The sequence below is a fragment of the Diabrotica undecimpunctata genome, chromosome 3 (assembly GCF_040954645.1).
Source record: "Diabrotica undecimpunctata isolate CICGRU chromosome 3, icDiaUnde3, whole genome shotgun sequence".
In the NCBI taxonomy this organism is placed as follows: Eukaryota; Metazoa; Arthropoda; class Insecta; order Coleoptera; family Chrysomelidae; genus Diabrotica; species Diabrotica undecimpunctata.
The window spans coordinates 174166570-174180164 of NC_092805.1; the positions used below are offsets into that span (position 1 = coordinate 174166570).

At 29.4% G+C, this 13595-nt stretch overlaps 2 protein-coding genes across 5 annotated transcripts; one reads left to right on the forward strand and one right to left on the reverse strand.

Moving 5' to 3' along the window:
* Nucleotides 1-4458: 4458 nt before the first annotated feature.
* LOC140436310 (uncharacterized) lies at nt 4459-6709 on the forward strand. 3 transcript variants are annotated; one of them, XM_072525020.1, is made up of 5 exons: nt 4459-4654; nt 4864-4985; nt 5053-5266; nt 5328-5910; nt 6145-6709. In XM_072525020.1, the coding sequence occupies exons 3-5, from the start codon at nt 5078-5080 to the stop codon at nt 6624-6626; spliced, it is 1254 nt and encodes a 417-aa protein (XP_072381121.1). In that variant the 5' UTR covers nt 4459-4654; nt 4864-4985; nt 5053-5077; the 3' UTR covers nt 6627-6709. The 3 variants fall into 3 exon arrangements, with proteins under 3 accessions (XP_072381121.1, XP_072381120.1, XP_072381119.1); XM_072525019.1 differs by having other exon boundaries at nt 5065-5266; XM_072525018.1 differs by having other exon boundaries at nt 4864-5266.
* Nucleotides 6710-10274: 3565 nt separating this feature from the next.
* On the reverse strand, nt 10275-13035 carry LOC140437851 (uncharacterized). 2 transcript variants are annotated; one of them, XM_072527628.1, is made up of 4 exons: nt 12843-13035; nt 12436-12637; nt 12129-12263; nt 10275-12070 (listed from the first exon to the last, which is right to left on the reverse strand). In XM_072527628.1, exons 2-4 carry the CDS (start codon nt 12546-12548, stop codon nt 11437-11439), a joined length of 882 nt encoding a protein of 293 aa, XP_072383729.1. In that variant the 5' UTR covers nt 12549-12637; nt 12843-13035; the 3' UTR covers nt 10275-11436. The 2 variants fall into 2 exon arrangements, with proteins under 2 accessions (XP_072383729.1, XP_072383728.1); XM_072527627.1 differs by having other exon boundaries at nt 12436-13035.
* Nucleotides 13036-13595: the final 560 nt, after the last annotated feature.

The following is a 13595-nucleotide window of genomic DNA, read 5'->3' on the forward strand; positions in this document are numbered from 1 at the left end:
GACCGAGATCCTAAAAGCTCTGATGCAGACTTCAGAGAGTGTAGCAAAAAACTGGGGTGTGTAGGAGGAGGGATGTATAAGAAGAGTGGTCTATATATTTGGGATAAAATTGATAGAAGTAAAATAGATAACAATTAAGTAAAGAAGTATGAAAAAAATATTGAACGGAATGTGGCTAGGCTAGCAATGTAGGCAAGAGAATGACCACTAGAAACTCAAGGATGGATACGGCCAATTTGCATGCCTTTTAAAGACAGTAAATCAGGAAAATATGTATGATGGATAGAAAAGAAGATATGAAAAATGAATAGATATAATGAAAATTAACAAAGAAAACAAATTGAGGGCGCCAGAAGAGGGATACTACTCTAAAAAGAGTAACGGTCACTCTTCCAGGTATCGTATACTGCTAATATTAATTAAAGTTGATGTAATAAACAAAAATGCTGTAAATGTAAAAAGGTAAGGAAATATTAATAAAAAATTATATGCAAAACAAATTCAAGTTTATTAAATATAACTTCTTAGATTTTGACAATCTTTAAATTACCAAAAAGTATATGAAAATTTCACAATATAATATTTTAACAGAAATGTTGAAAACAACTATAACAAAAAGTTGAAAACTACACAGAATAACTCTGATATAGAGTGTACAACCTACATCTAGGTTAAAAAAAAACAACCCTAAACAAAATAATGCTAACGTTGGAAGAACGTATAGCCAAGTAAATATATTATACTAACCTACAATATGACCAACAATATTGTTAAACACCTCTAAATTCAGATATAAACAAAGTAATATATAAATGGGAACAAGCAAAGTTAAACAATTGAAACGGTCTATTATCCTGAAGGGATAATAACCAGAGTTAATAACGCAAGATGAAATATAAAAAAAAATTAGTTAAGTAAACAAATAATGAAATAATTAAAGTTAATAATGAAATAAATGGTTAATACAAAAAAACAATGGAAGATAATCTCTGGATAGAATTTGAGCTTAAACTTACCGATACCTTACACCAAGGGGAGTCCAATAAAATCAAAAAGACCATATTATGGATTTTGATAACATTAAAATTTTATGTAGTGAAAGTAATAAATTTAAAAGGACTTTTTTGGAAATGGTTTGTATTAGCAAAAATGATAAGAGTTTAAACAAAAGATCTGAGATTCAAAATTTAAGTAAAATATATAATTATATTCTTTCTTTATGATTTATATATAAAAATTGTAAAATGTCATATTCAATTCTCCATATATCTATCACATTCTTTCAGACATCTGTCAAGGGTGAATAAATCTTCTTCTTTTTGTTACTAAACAAAAAAGAATGTTTAAACGAAGTTTTACTTTTGGCAATATAATTGTCAAAAATAAAAATTTTATGTTGGCATTTATGACATTGAGGCTATTTGTAATTGGTTGCTATTTGAACTTATTTATAAATTCAATTATTTTTATATTAAAAAAATGTTTTCAAAATTATAGAAATTTTCGGAGAAACATTTGTTAGATCAAAACATTTTTATATAAAATATTTTGAACATGTAAGCAGTGATTTTTTACTTACCAAACTAATTTTTATTTGGTAAGTTAACAAAAATTGTTTTTTCTTTTTAGTTCAACCTTGTAAGTATTTTGTCTTTTTTAGCTCTTGATAATAATTGTAAACACAATTGAAAGCTCGAGATTAAAAAAATAGTTAACCAATAGCCCTATTATTGACTCCAACCCATCCAAAACAGTTATATATATATATATATATATATATATATATATATATATATATATATATATATATATATAGTTCTGAAGCAAAAACCAACTGTCCTCCTAGATGAAACAGTTGTCTGGAAGGATACTCCCGAATGGCTTCGGTGTCCCAGCGAAGTCCTCCTTGAGGTCCGAAATTAGCACGGAGCTGGTGCTAATTGGCTCAGTTCCGATGGTTACTGTCCTGCCCTACCTCTAGGTGCAGGCTGGAGAAAAAATGAGGGTGGAGTAGACAATACCCCCTGGCTTGTCCCAATGACCCTGATTCTTATAGAGTTGAAGTGGTACTCTCCCTCGGATGTTCTGAGGGAAGTTTATAATTCCATGGGAGGTGGCTGAAAACAATTCCCCGTTATTTCTAGTCTCAACATTGATAAAAAGAAATCAAAGAAGAAGTGAGGAAAGTTTCTTTCAGCATAAGAAACCGGAGCATAAAGATAATTATAGTAGATGAAAAAAAAACACATCCAATCGGATGTAGCGTGACCTTGCTTCACATAGAGTAAAAATATAATGGCCTTGAACAAAATACTATATTAAAATATGAAATAATGAATCTGAATAATAGGATATGGATAAAATACTCTAATGTTCATTAAAATATCTGTGGAAATTGTAATAGATGTTAGAGATTTACGGAAAATTCAGAATTTTAATCAGATTCATGCCAGAATGATTGTAAGCGGCCATACTATGCTTGAATTCATGACCCAAGGTCATTCTGAATACCTTAAGGATGTGGGATGTGGGAACAAAAAGTTAGTTTTTATAATATAAAAAAAATAGTTACCAGATAGCTACTCAATTCCGTGCTAGAAATTTCACTTCAGCCTCCCGAGTTTCCGAAAACACCGTCAATTAAATGGTTACGGTTATACTTAAAACATTTAACTTCTTGAAGTGAAGGAAATTCTATGCATTAATTGGATTTTCTTTCGCTAACTACCACCTTTGTACCACTTCAAACTCTCGATCAAAAGTGAATTTTAATTCACAGTTTGTTAACCAAGAGCCAGTTTCCACTGCCCCCCTAATCTCCTGTCATCTCTCTGGTTCGCAATGGTACCAAATTTAGATCAGAGTGACAACTTAAATTATTAAAAATACACACTTAATGAGCAAATGAACACTTAAAGTTAGGCAACCCATACTACATCTCTGAAATTACTTTAATATAAATAGTAGTAAAAGTAACGACTGTTACAAGAGGAAGTCGAAAGCTCGGGGAACTCAAACTCGACGCGGTCCAATCTGAAAACTAGATTAGTTTGATATTAATTGTTCTATATTAAAATAATATTCAAAGAACATTTTTTGTAATTTCGACAGTTTTTTCGTTTTCTTCTACAATGACAAATAAGAGAGTCTACACTGTGAATGCAGAGTATGTGGAGACGTGACCTGGGTATCTCAGATCCCAAGTAACTACACAAGGACCAAACTACTTGTTTATTGCTGGTATACACAAAAGAAGGATGTTTAGGCGATTATTCAATTATACTTTTTCTTATGCCATCAGCGGGACAAATCCTTGACGGATTTGAAGAACACTATTTTCAATACGTAAGGATAAGTCAAGGAAAGCTTTTAATGAGTTAAACTTTCGCTCTGCTAGCGCAACCCATTCTTCATGTTGCACTTTCAAAAAATATAGATGATACTTTTTCTTTCTTTATTTAATCACTTAACAATCATAATTACGTCGATTTCTATACTCTACCTGTGTCAGCACATGGCTAACAAATCCTTCTATCTATTTATTATAATTTTCATAAATACATAAGTCACGCTGATTATACAAGGTCGCGTACTTGCAGATACCCAATGTTTAAATATTGTAAATCCCCTTATTGTTTATCAATATGCTTCATAACATCATATCTTAACATTTAACTAAATCCATTGAACTAAATAAAAATCTGTGTGTGGATATTTTGACAGACTTTGAGAGCGTCGAAGGATGTTGGTTCTGGCACAGCTTAATTCGCTCTCTGCCGTTCAGCCGGCTCAACTCTATAATGTCTAGAGCCTGACCCACTACTCTGAGCCGCGTAATGTAGGTTGCCTATTATGAATTTGAATCGGGGAAATTACTGACAGACTTACGCATGACGTCCGACATCGGATAATCATTTTTGACTAAAATAGATGTTAAACATTATTTTTCTTTCAAAACGAATTGTCATTACAACAAGCAATTTTAGTTCTATCATATAATGATTTAATGACTCCCTTTTAAACATTTATGTTGTGATTTGATTTATAATTTAAATATATGTTCATATGTGTTGGTTTTTGTATACATGAGTCCCATATCCACTATTTTCCTTTGAGATTAAAACATCCAGAAAAGGCAACGATTTATTTTATTTCTTTTCCATTGTAAGTTTTATTGATCCTCTTATTTATCTTTTATTTAAATTAATCAGAAGTGTGTCCAACAGATCATCTACATATTTCCAACGTATTGTGGGCTTTAAATTTTGATTAGGAATATTTGTTTTGAAATCTTCCGTCAATGTATTAGCTAATAATGGATTTAAAGCACAGCCTAAAAATTTTGTTTATAGAAATCATTGTTTAGATGAAAATAAGTGTTGTCAGTAGATAATGTCAACAGTTCCCTTATAGCTGACACATTTAATTTGGTTCTAGTTGTTAATCTATCATTTTGTAATGGACTACCTAAGTCTGACGTCACAATGGGCGGGGCTTAGAAGACCTTTCCAAACAAATCTCGTTTGCATGTGTTTCTCCCATAAGACTTTGGAAACGTTAGTTTTTTTTATATTTAAAAAAATAAATAAGGATTTTCGCTCCCAAATATCTATTTTGTACGATTGGTTTTATAGGTTGTTCGTGAATTTGTGAGGTAAGTGTATCAAAGTATTAAGATATTTACTGTCAAAGTTCATATTTTGAGGTTATATTGTGTGGGATTAAAACTTTAATTATTTTTTTCTTTATTTCAAGGTATTTTGTTGTCATTTTATCAGGGTTATTTTATATTGTAAATCAATAAATCATTGAATTTATTTATGAAGTTGAAAAATATTTAAATTAATGTTTTATTCTTTTTAGGTGTCAGTGATTCCATCCCCTAAAAGACTAAAGATATTCGTTTTCTCCTAGTTTAAGTAGTGAATAAGGACTTTTAGTTTTAATATAATATTCTGTGGAAATCTTTCTATTAAATTGCTATAGTGAGTACTTAAAAAAATGTTTTTTGAATGTTGTAATGAATGTTGAAAATTGCAATAGTTTTTCAAGTTTATTTTTTAGATTTGAGCATATAATGGCTAGTAAACATGTGTTGAAGATATCCAGTATTACTGAATTCTTCAGTAATGACAACAAAATTATACGAAAGGGTGAAAATGCCCTTGAATCAAATCATGTGAAAAAAATGTTGTTTGACCCTGATTTATTAATCATTAAGGGAGAAGTATTTGCAAGTATAAAAGACAAAACTTATAATGTTGAGGTAAGTTAACGATTTTTAAGTTTAGATGTGGGAATCTAAGTACTTAATTTTACCATTGCAGATTATGTTGAATAAATCATGGCAAATTACTGCTGCAAATTGTTCCTGTCCTAGGGGTATTAAATGCCATCATATAGCCACTATAGCTCTCTTTGGACATTACAATATATCAATTACTGATAAAACATGTACGTGGAACATTCCTGTCCAAAGTAAGACAGAAACTAAAACTGCAGAAGCACTATATCCTCCCAGGCCATATAAAGCCCTTAATAGAAAAATGTCATCCAATGAATTAGAACAATTAAAGATCAAATTAAGTAGTTTTGGTAATACTGTGGGATTCACTTGGCTTTTACAGGAAGAAAAGCAAGAGGCCGAAAGTATTGATATTTCATTAATTGAAGATATCATTTATTCAGAGGAAATGAAAATTTCAACAGATAAAAATTCTCATTTTCTAAAATGTTGTCGAATAAATGATGCAACGATAAAGAAAATAGTACATGAAACAACAGGCCAGGTACTCAATGAAAAATGGTTTCTTGCCAGAAAATATAGAATTACTTCTAGCAACTTTGGCTCCATTATTTCTTGTTGCAAGAGAAATAAGTATCCAGAAAGTTTATTTAAAACACTTATTGGTATGTACTGTTACATTTCTATTATTTTATTATTTGCAATCAAATACAATGCTTAAATTCTGAAGGTTTTCCATCAGATTCTATTTCAATTAATTGTTTGCATATGTCTAAAAATGGTAATGGAGATTAACTGAACTGTTGATATGTTTTAAGAATGTACACTATTATTTATAATAACACATTTTGTTTGCTTTCATATCTAGCTAAAGTAAAATATTTTTTTATCATTTTTAGGGGCTTATAATTTGGATGGCATCAAATCAATTCAGTGGGGAAGAACACACGAAAAGAGTGGTATAGAGTATCTCAGAAATACACTGAATTTGGATGTGCAGCCTACAGGTATTTGGCTGACAAAGTCAGGCTTATTAGGAGCTAGTCCAGATGGTTTAATTGGTGATGATGGCATTGTAGAAGTTAAGTGTCCATATACATTTCGGAATGAAAAATTATCTGAAAAGTTGAAAAATTCAGATAAATATATAATATCATATAATGATCAGGATGAAGTATTAATTAATACTGAACATAACTACTACCACCAAGTTCAGGGCTGCCTGCATATTTTAGGACGACAAAATTGTTATTTATGTATATGGACGTTGAAGGAGATAATTACAGTTATAATAGAAAAAGATTTGACCTGGGCCCCAAACATTGATCTGTTAGAAAATTTTTATTTGGCTCAATATTTGCCAAAATTGTTGAATGAATGACTGGTTATTTTTAACTGTACATTATGTTTTACATAATATATATATATATATATATATATATATATATATATATATATATATATATATATATATATATATATATATATATATATTGTTATGATATGTAAAAACAAGAAAATATTGGTTTGTTCAAAAATATTTCAAAGTTCAAAAACATTAAAATAATTCAGATAAGTAGGATTAACCAACAAACATTTCGAAGAAGGAAAGTTATTAAATTCTTGGATTACCTGTACTAAACAAAATGTAAGCTTGCATAAATTATTTCTTTGTTATACTTGAGTGACCCGCATAATTTTAAGTGAAATCCAAAGACAATTGAACGGGGTTTTCCAAAATACATTAATGCAGTGATTAGAGACAAATAGAAGAGATTTTAGAAAGAGGTTTTTGTTAGTTTTTAAGAATTATAGAAAATATTATTTGTAAATAAGTTTTAGGAAATTTTATAATTATAGGTAAAAATTTGTTTGTTATCGAAATGAAAAAATGGGGGAATTGTGACGAGTTTTGATTGGCGGAGATTGAAAAAGGTGGGATAAGTATGTAGGAAAAAGTTTAGCGAGATTGAGGAGAGAGAAAAGATAATCAGTTGGTCGAAGTCTGTAAGACGAACAGTGATTGTTCTCTGGTGGTTCCCAAGAAGTAGCAAGCAGTAGTGTTGAATGTTAGTGAGTTTTTGTGGAGTTAGTGTATCTGACAGAAGCTGAAGCAGCAAAATATTGTAAGTCATATTTTCCTACTTATATTCCAAGAGTCACTGTTCAGGCCAACGAGAGATTCAGTTTATCGTAAAGAGAAGATATTCCAAGAGTCATTTTTCACTCGGGCCAACGAGAGATTCAGTTTATCGAGAGGAGAAAGGCTATCATAATTTGAATGATTGTTGCTTTTGAAGGAGATCATTAAGGACGATATACTTGCAACAATCTGTTGTAAGATTGCTGATTACATAGGGAGCGGTTGAGAGGAGATAATACAGTCTACAAGGAACAAGGATTTGGACCACTCATCATCAGAGAGAGATATTTTTGTTTTCTGCAGTTTTTTTCTTTTATTGATAACACAATTTTTACACGTAATTTAGAAAGGATATAAATATTTTGATTAGGAGAGTTAGAATAGTTTGGGATTTTGAGTTTTCAATTAATATTGTTTGTACCATTAATTTTGATTGTTCACGTACGGAGAACAAAATTTTGAGAATCCTTATATGAGATTTGTTTATTGAAAACTTTTGAGTGTGAATTATTTCATTATTTTTATTTCAATATATAGTGTTAGATCATATGTGTTTTTTATTATTCCGGTATTCTCTGGACCTTACCTTTCACATGTAATAGCATAGATATTGAAGCACGAATTTAACCCTGAGATAAAAGAATTAAAAATTGTGATAGAGTCATAATCATATCATTTAAATAATTTTAATTAATCAAAAAAATTAATTAGCTAATTATTGCTTGGCGCACCAAGACTTTAAATATCACAATAATATATATATATATATATATATATATATATATATATATATATATATATATATATATATATATATATATATATATATACTACTTGTTATGTTGTTATGTTATGTTTGTAACTAGTTAGAGCAAATGATACTGACTCTAGTCACAAAAGCATTGTGTGTGGAGGAGTACCACAAGGTTCAGTACTGGCTTGTCTACTTTTCCTTATCTTTATAAATGACATCACTAACTTAAAAATCGATGGAAACATTTTTCTTTTTGCTGATGATACCAGTATTACCAGGAGGAACTCTAATATTGCAACTCTTCATGCAATTATAACTTCTGATCTACTTAAAATAAAAACCTGGCAGACTAATTTACTCTCTTTTAACATGGATAAGACAATAGCCTTATCCTATAAAAGAGCTCTTCAACTGTTGCTTCTTAATAACAGCCAGAGCAGTATCGTTAATTCTGTAAAATTTCTTGGTATTTTTATAGACAGCAACCTTAAATTCATATTGATTTGTTAAGTAGGAAATTAGCCTCGGCCTCATGCAATAAGATCTGTTTTGGTTCTTCGATATGGCCTTTCTTTTTAGGGTTCTAGTACAGCTACCCAATCTAATGGTGTTTGTAAATTACAAAAAAGAGTAATAACATCTGTTTGGCCTCAGAAGAACAATACATTGCAGAAACTACTTCAAAAATCACGAGATTTAAACTCTTCCCTGTTTATATATTCTGAAAACTGTTTGCTTAATTCGTAAACACCTACATGTTTTTCCAGCAAGACCTAATCATGACTACTTTACCAGAAATTCAAGCTTTGATGTGTATTTACGTATCTTGTCCACTGAGCTAGTTAAGAAATCTATATTATATTCTCCAAAAATATACAACCGTCTCTCTCTCTCTCTCTCTCTCTCAAACTCTAACTTCTTTCCTTAAGTTCCGTAAATTGACAAAAGCCTATCTATTTGAAAGACCATATTATTCAGTGGAAGAGTTTCTTAACGAATAACTAAGAAATTACAGTATGTTTAGGTACAAGCAACTAATGTATTTTTATATATCTATTTGGGTATGTGTTGCTGCAACTTAAACTTATTCATAAACTAGTTCATAAGGTTTTATTATGCAATTTAGTAATGGATTGTATATTCTATTATCTTATATTTTGTGATATTGACAATTTATGTAATTTTAGTAAATGTTAATTGTTATTTTTTGGCTTTTTGTAAGCTTTGTTCATAAAGTTGTACAATTTTCAGTGACAATAAAGCATATTTCTATTATATAATAACACTCTATTGATACTGATTAGAGTACAGGAAGTTAATGAATTTGTCTTCCTAGACCATATATTTGGTCATTTAATTCAACAAAGTGATAGCAGCTTTTGCTAATAGAGATTTACAGCAGAAATAATCCTACTTTCGTTGAATATTCATCATCATCTCTAAATGTAAATGCTTAAAATAACAATGTTGTTGTTGGTAATAAAAATAATAGCAAACCTAATATACCATAATGTTTATATTCAGGCTATTGAGGGGGTTCAACATAAATTCCTAAGATTTATTTCATTTAAGGGTCACCATACAGCTGACGAAACCAATTACTCTAACATTGAAACTTCTCTTAACATCACAACTCTTCAGGTCAGATGCATGCACAGGGGTCTAACTATGCTGTCCTTATTTATTACACTCACATAGTTTCAGTCCACAATTGTTATCCTCCATGTCCCTTTTAGGCAAACCAAGCTTATCAAACCTTTCCAAATTACCCACCATTGATCAAACTATTGTATTGTTGCATTTTCTATTTATTATTACGATAAATTTTAATAGCAAAAGTTGGTTATTTTTTCTATATTACTAAATGTAAATTTTGATCAACAGAATCAACTGGCTGTTCCATTGTATTTCAATTTTTTTTTTATTTAACAATAAATGTATAGTTGTGTGGACATTACTGCTGTAACATTATTTCTTTTGTTGCTTATATTAATTTTTATTGATAAATTGTGAGAAAATCAATTTATTTTTATATATAAATTTTATAACATTAATAAACTTTTCAAAGAGTAAATAGTGTTTCATTAAGTATATACAATACAAGGGTTTGCACTGTGAAAAAAAACTCAGGATGAATTTAAAAAAATATATTTAATATACCAAAAATTTAAATAATTCATTATTGTTGTAAACAATGTAATTATTTTCTCTACATAAGAAGCAACTGCAGTAGCATAGCAGTAGGTAGATTTTAAAATTATATCTGTGGTTTGAAGACAATTTGGAATAAGTGACAATATATTTCATGTTAAAAGAGATCAAATGGTAAAATTTAATAAAACATATTAGGAATTGATCATCAAATAATTTTTGTATTACAACAAAGCTAGCATGTCATAAATTTGTTTAACAGTTGATTTGTAAAGATATATTTATACCTTCAAGAGTTAAAGCTATAAGAAACATTGAAGATTCAAAACCAAGTTAAAAAAACATTTGTTGTTAAATATAAAGCAATTTTTAAAAGACACAGTTTAATAATTTTTATTTGTTAGAATTGTATAAACATTATTATTGTATTTTTTATACTCTATAAACATAATGTTACTTGGAGTTAAAACATCAACACATAAATATTTCTTTAAAAGTTTACACTTCAAAAGGCCCAAGTACAAAATTTAATTGATGTCACAGATCCAAATTTATCTTTCACCATCTACATTCACTTTTTATTTTCACAAGAATAAATGTTACACCCTCTTACTAACACCAATAAAGTACTTTATGAGTAATATTCCTCAACTTCTTTAATAAGAGGGTATTGAAAATTCGTTAAAGCAGCACATAACTGAAATATCACGGTTATTTGAGACATGTAAAAATTTGGAATTTGCTGCAATATATTGTAACACTTTATTCTTCGGATCGCCCTCTCAACATGTATCCTAGCTTTTGCTATGGTTTCTGTTTCATACACCTGTTCCTCTGTAAACTGAGGGGTACTTAGAAAAGGAGGAATATTTAAGTGTACCCCCTCAGGCAATAAATCTTTAATTAAGAAACCTTTATCCGCTAGAATAACATCACCATAGGTCATTTGGTCTAGAATGCCACAGTTTTTAACAATTTGTTTATCAGAAGTGGATCCAGGATAGGCACTGCTGACATATGTGATGACACCATTTGGTGCTACTCCTACAAGAACCTTCCAGGTGTTATGATGCTTATAAGAACTATATGTTAATTTTTGTTTTTCCATGCTAGTGGGAGTAACTGAGTACACTTCTGTACAATCTAAGATGATTCTACAATTTCTAAATGATGAAAATGCAGTTGGAAGGCATGCTTGTTTTTTTTTCTTGAGGGAATCTTTTCCATTAGTTGTTTAAATAAAATTTCATGCAAGGCATATATCCATGTCATCACAATATTAGTGACAGTCGCTGTACTGCAATTAAACCTAATTGCCAAATCTTCATGTGGTAAATTTAACCTTAATTTCATCAGTGTCATTAGCATTTGGTCAATTTTGGGTAAAATTTTTACTTGCCAGTTTGCGTAATAATTTAACTCAAAACCTTCCATAGTTTCAAATAATGTTGAGTACAGAGCACTGGTTGGTATTCCTGTGTACATTAAAATATGAGCATCATTATTTTTAATTTGTTCAAAACTAAACCGACATGAAAGATTTTTTAATTTTTCACTTAATTGATTTACTTCTTCTTTAAGAAAGTAATTTTCCGCCCCTACAGATGCATTACTTCTTTCTGGTAGAGATACAGCCACTTTTTCTGTGTGAATTGATGTGGATGGACCTGGTTCAGGACTATTTGTTGATGGTCCAGCTGCTTCATCTACAATATCAACTGAAGATGAAGTTGCCCCTTCATCTAATGAGGAATTTATTTGCTGAGCCTGTCTTTTGCTAAAAAAAAATATTCCTATTATATTAAGATATTCATTTAAATCAGATTTAAGCTTACCGTTTTTCTGGAGTAGAGAACACAAATTTTCTCTTTATATTATGCTCAAAAATTGTAGGTCCATTTTTCCTATCTTGATCCACAAAATGACAACTACAAACTAACGAGTACTTAGATGGTTCTCTATCTTGCCTCCTGAAAACAGACCAAAATAAAGTTATTAATTTTAGCCTAACATACAAATAGCACAATTACATTTTAAATTATCTTTAAAAATCATGACAGAGACTTAGTATAAATCTGAAAAGACAATCACAGAATATCTAAAATATAAGCAATATTAAAACAAACTAATAAGTACTTTTACCTAATGAGATTGATCCACTTCTGCTTCTCTGAAATTTTCGAAGGGAATACAAAAAATTTGCATCTTTTTTGCTCAGTGTAATGTTTACAGTTTGGAACGAAGCACATAACCATTTACTAATAATGGGATGGATGTAATAATAAAATAACAGTCCTATCCTTATAAAAACGAATATCTAAAGTACTTTTGGGATAAAATCCACCTAAAAAAAATAAAAAATAAATTTAAATTTTTTTAACTTTGTAAACAAATTCAAAGATTTATTGATTAATTTTGAAATAATCGGATAAAAACAACAACAAAATACCTTGAAATAAAGAAAAAATAATTAAAGTTTTAATCCCACAGAATATAACCTCAAAATATGAACTTTGACAGTAAATATCTTAATACTTTGATACTCTTACCTCACAAATTCACGAACAACCTATAAAACCAATCGCACAGAATATATATTTGGGAGCGAAAATCTTTATTTATTTTTTTAAATATCAAAAAAATCAACGTTTCCAAAGTCTTACGGGAGAAACACATGCAAACGAGATTTGTTTGGAAAGGTTTTCAAAATCCCCACCCATTGTGACGTCAGGACTTAGGTAGTCCATTTGGTCCTAAATTGTTTTCAAAGTTTCATCTAATGGTACATTTATATATAGACTATTTATTTATATAAAAACTTACTTAGAAAATATTACATATTATACAAATCAATGTACCAAATTATATTAACATTTAAAAAATAAAGATAATTTTAATGAAATTTGTGATTTTTTTTCTATCTAATCGTTGTTTTATTTAAGTTAAGCATAGCCCCAGCTATACAGATCCCTGTTTATAGTAATAACTTCAGTTTGTTTTTGAATAATACATCTACAAAAAAGGTGCTACATATTTGATTCATTCATGCCTTGTAATGTGCTTTTTTTGGCTTGCTTAAAAACGTTTTAGAGACCTTTTCTTTGTAATATCAATAAATGAATAATTTCCCCGTTTCCAAATACATTATTCAGCACAGTTATATAAAAATTATTTATTAAATGATGGTTAGTTCCTCGAAAAGCTCTGGCTTTTAATATTTTTTGTTGCGTATATGAACATATATCTAAATTATAAATCAAATCCGAACATAAATGTTAAAAAGGGAGTCATTAAATCATTAT

Excerpts from the sequence above, each read along its gene's own strand:
- LOC140436310 (XM_072525018.1), top strand. The coding sequence starts at position 5,021 with ATGAATGTTGAAAATTGCAATAGTTTTTCAAGTTTATTTTTTAGATTT. Across the intron at positions 5,267-5,327 it reads ACAAAACTTATAATGTTGAG|ATTATGTTGAATAAATCATG; the intron begins GTAAGTTAACGA and ends TTACCATTGCAG. Across the intron at positions 5,911-6,144 it reads TTTATTTAAAACACTTATTG|GGGCTTATAATTTGGATGGC; the intron begins GTATGTACTGTT and ends TATCATTTTTAG.
- LOC140437851 (XM_072527628.1), bottom strand. The coding sequence starts at position 12,548 with ATGGTTATGTGCTTCGTTCCAAACTGTAAACATTACACTGAGCAAAAA. Across the intron at positions 12,264-12,435 it reads AAGTGGATCAATCTCATTAG|GAGGCAAGATAGAGAACCAT; the intron begins GTAAAAGTACTT and ends GTCTGTTTTCAG. Across the intron at positions 12,071-12,128 it reads TTCTCTACTCCAGAAAAACG|CAAAAGACAGGCTCAGCAAA; the intron begins GTAAGCTTAAAT and ends ATTTTTTTTTAG.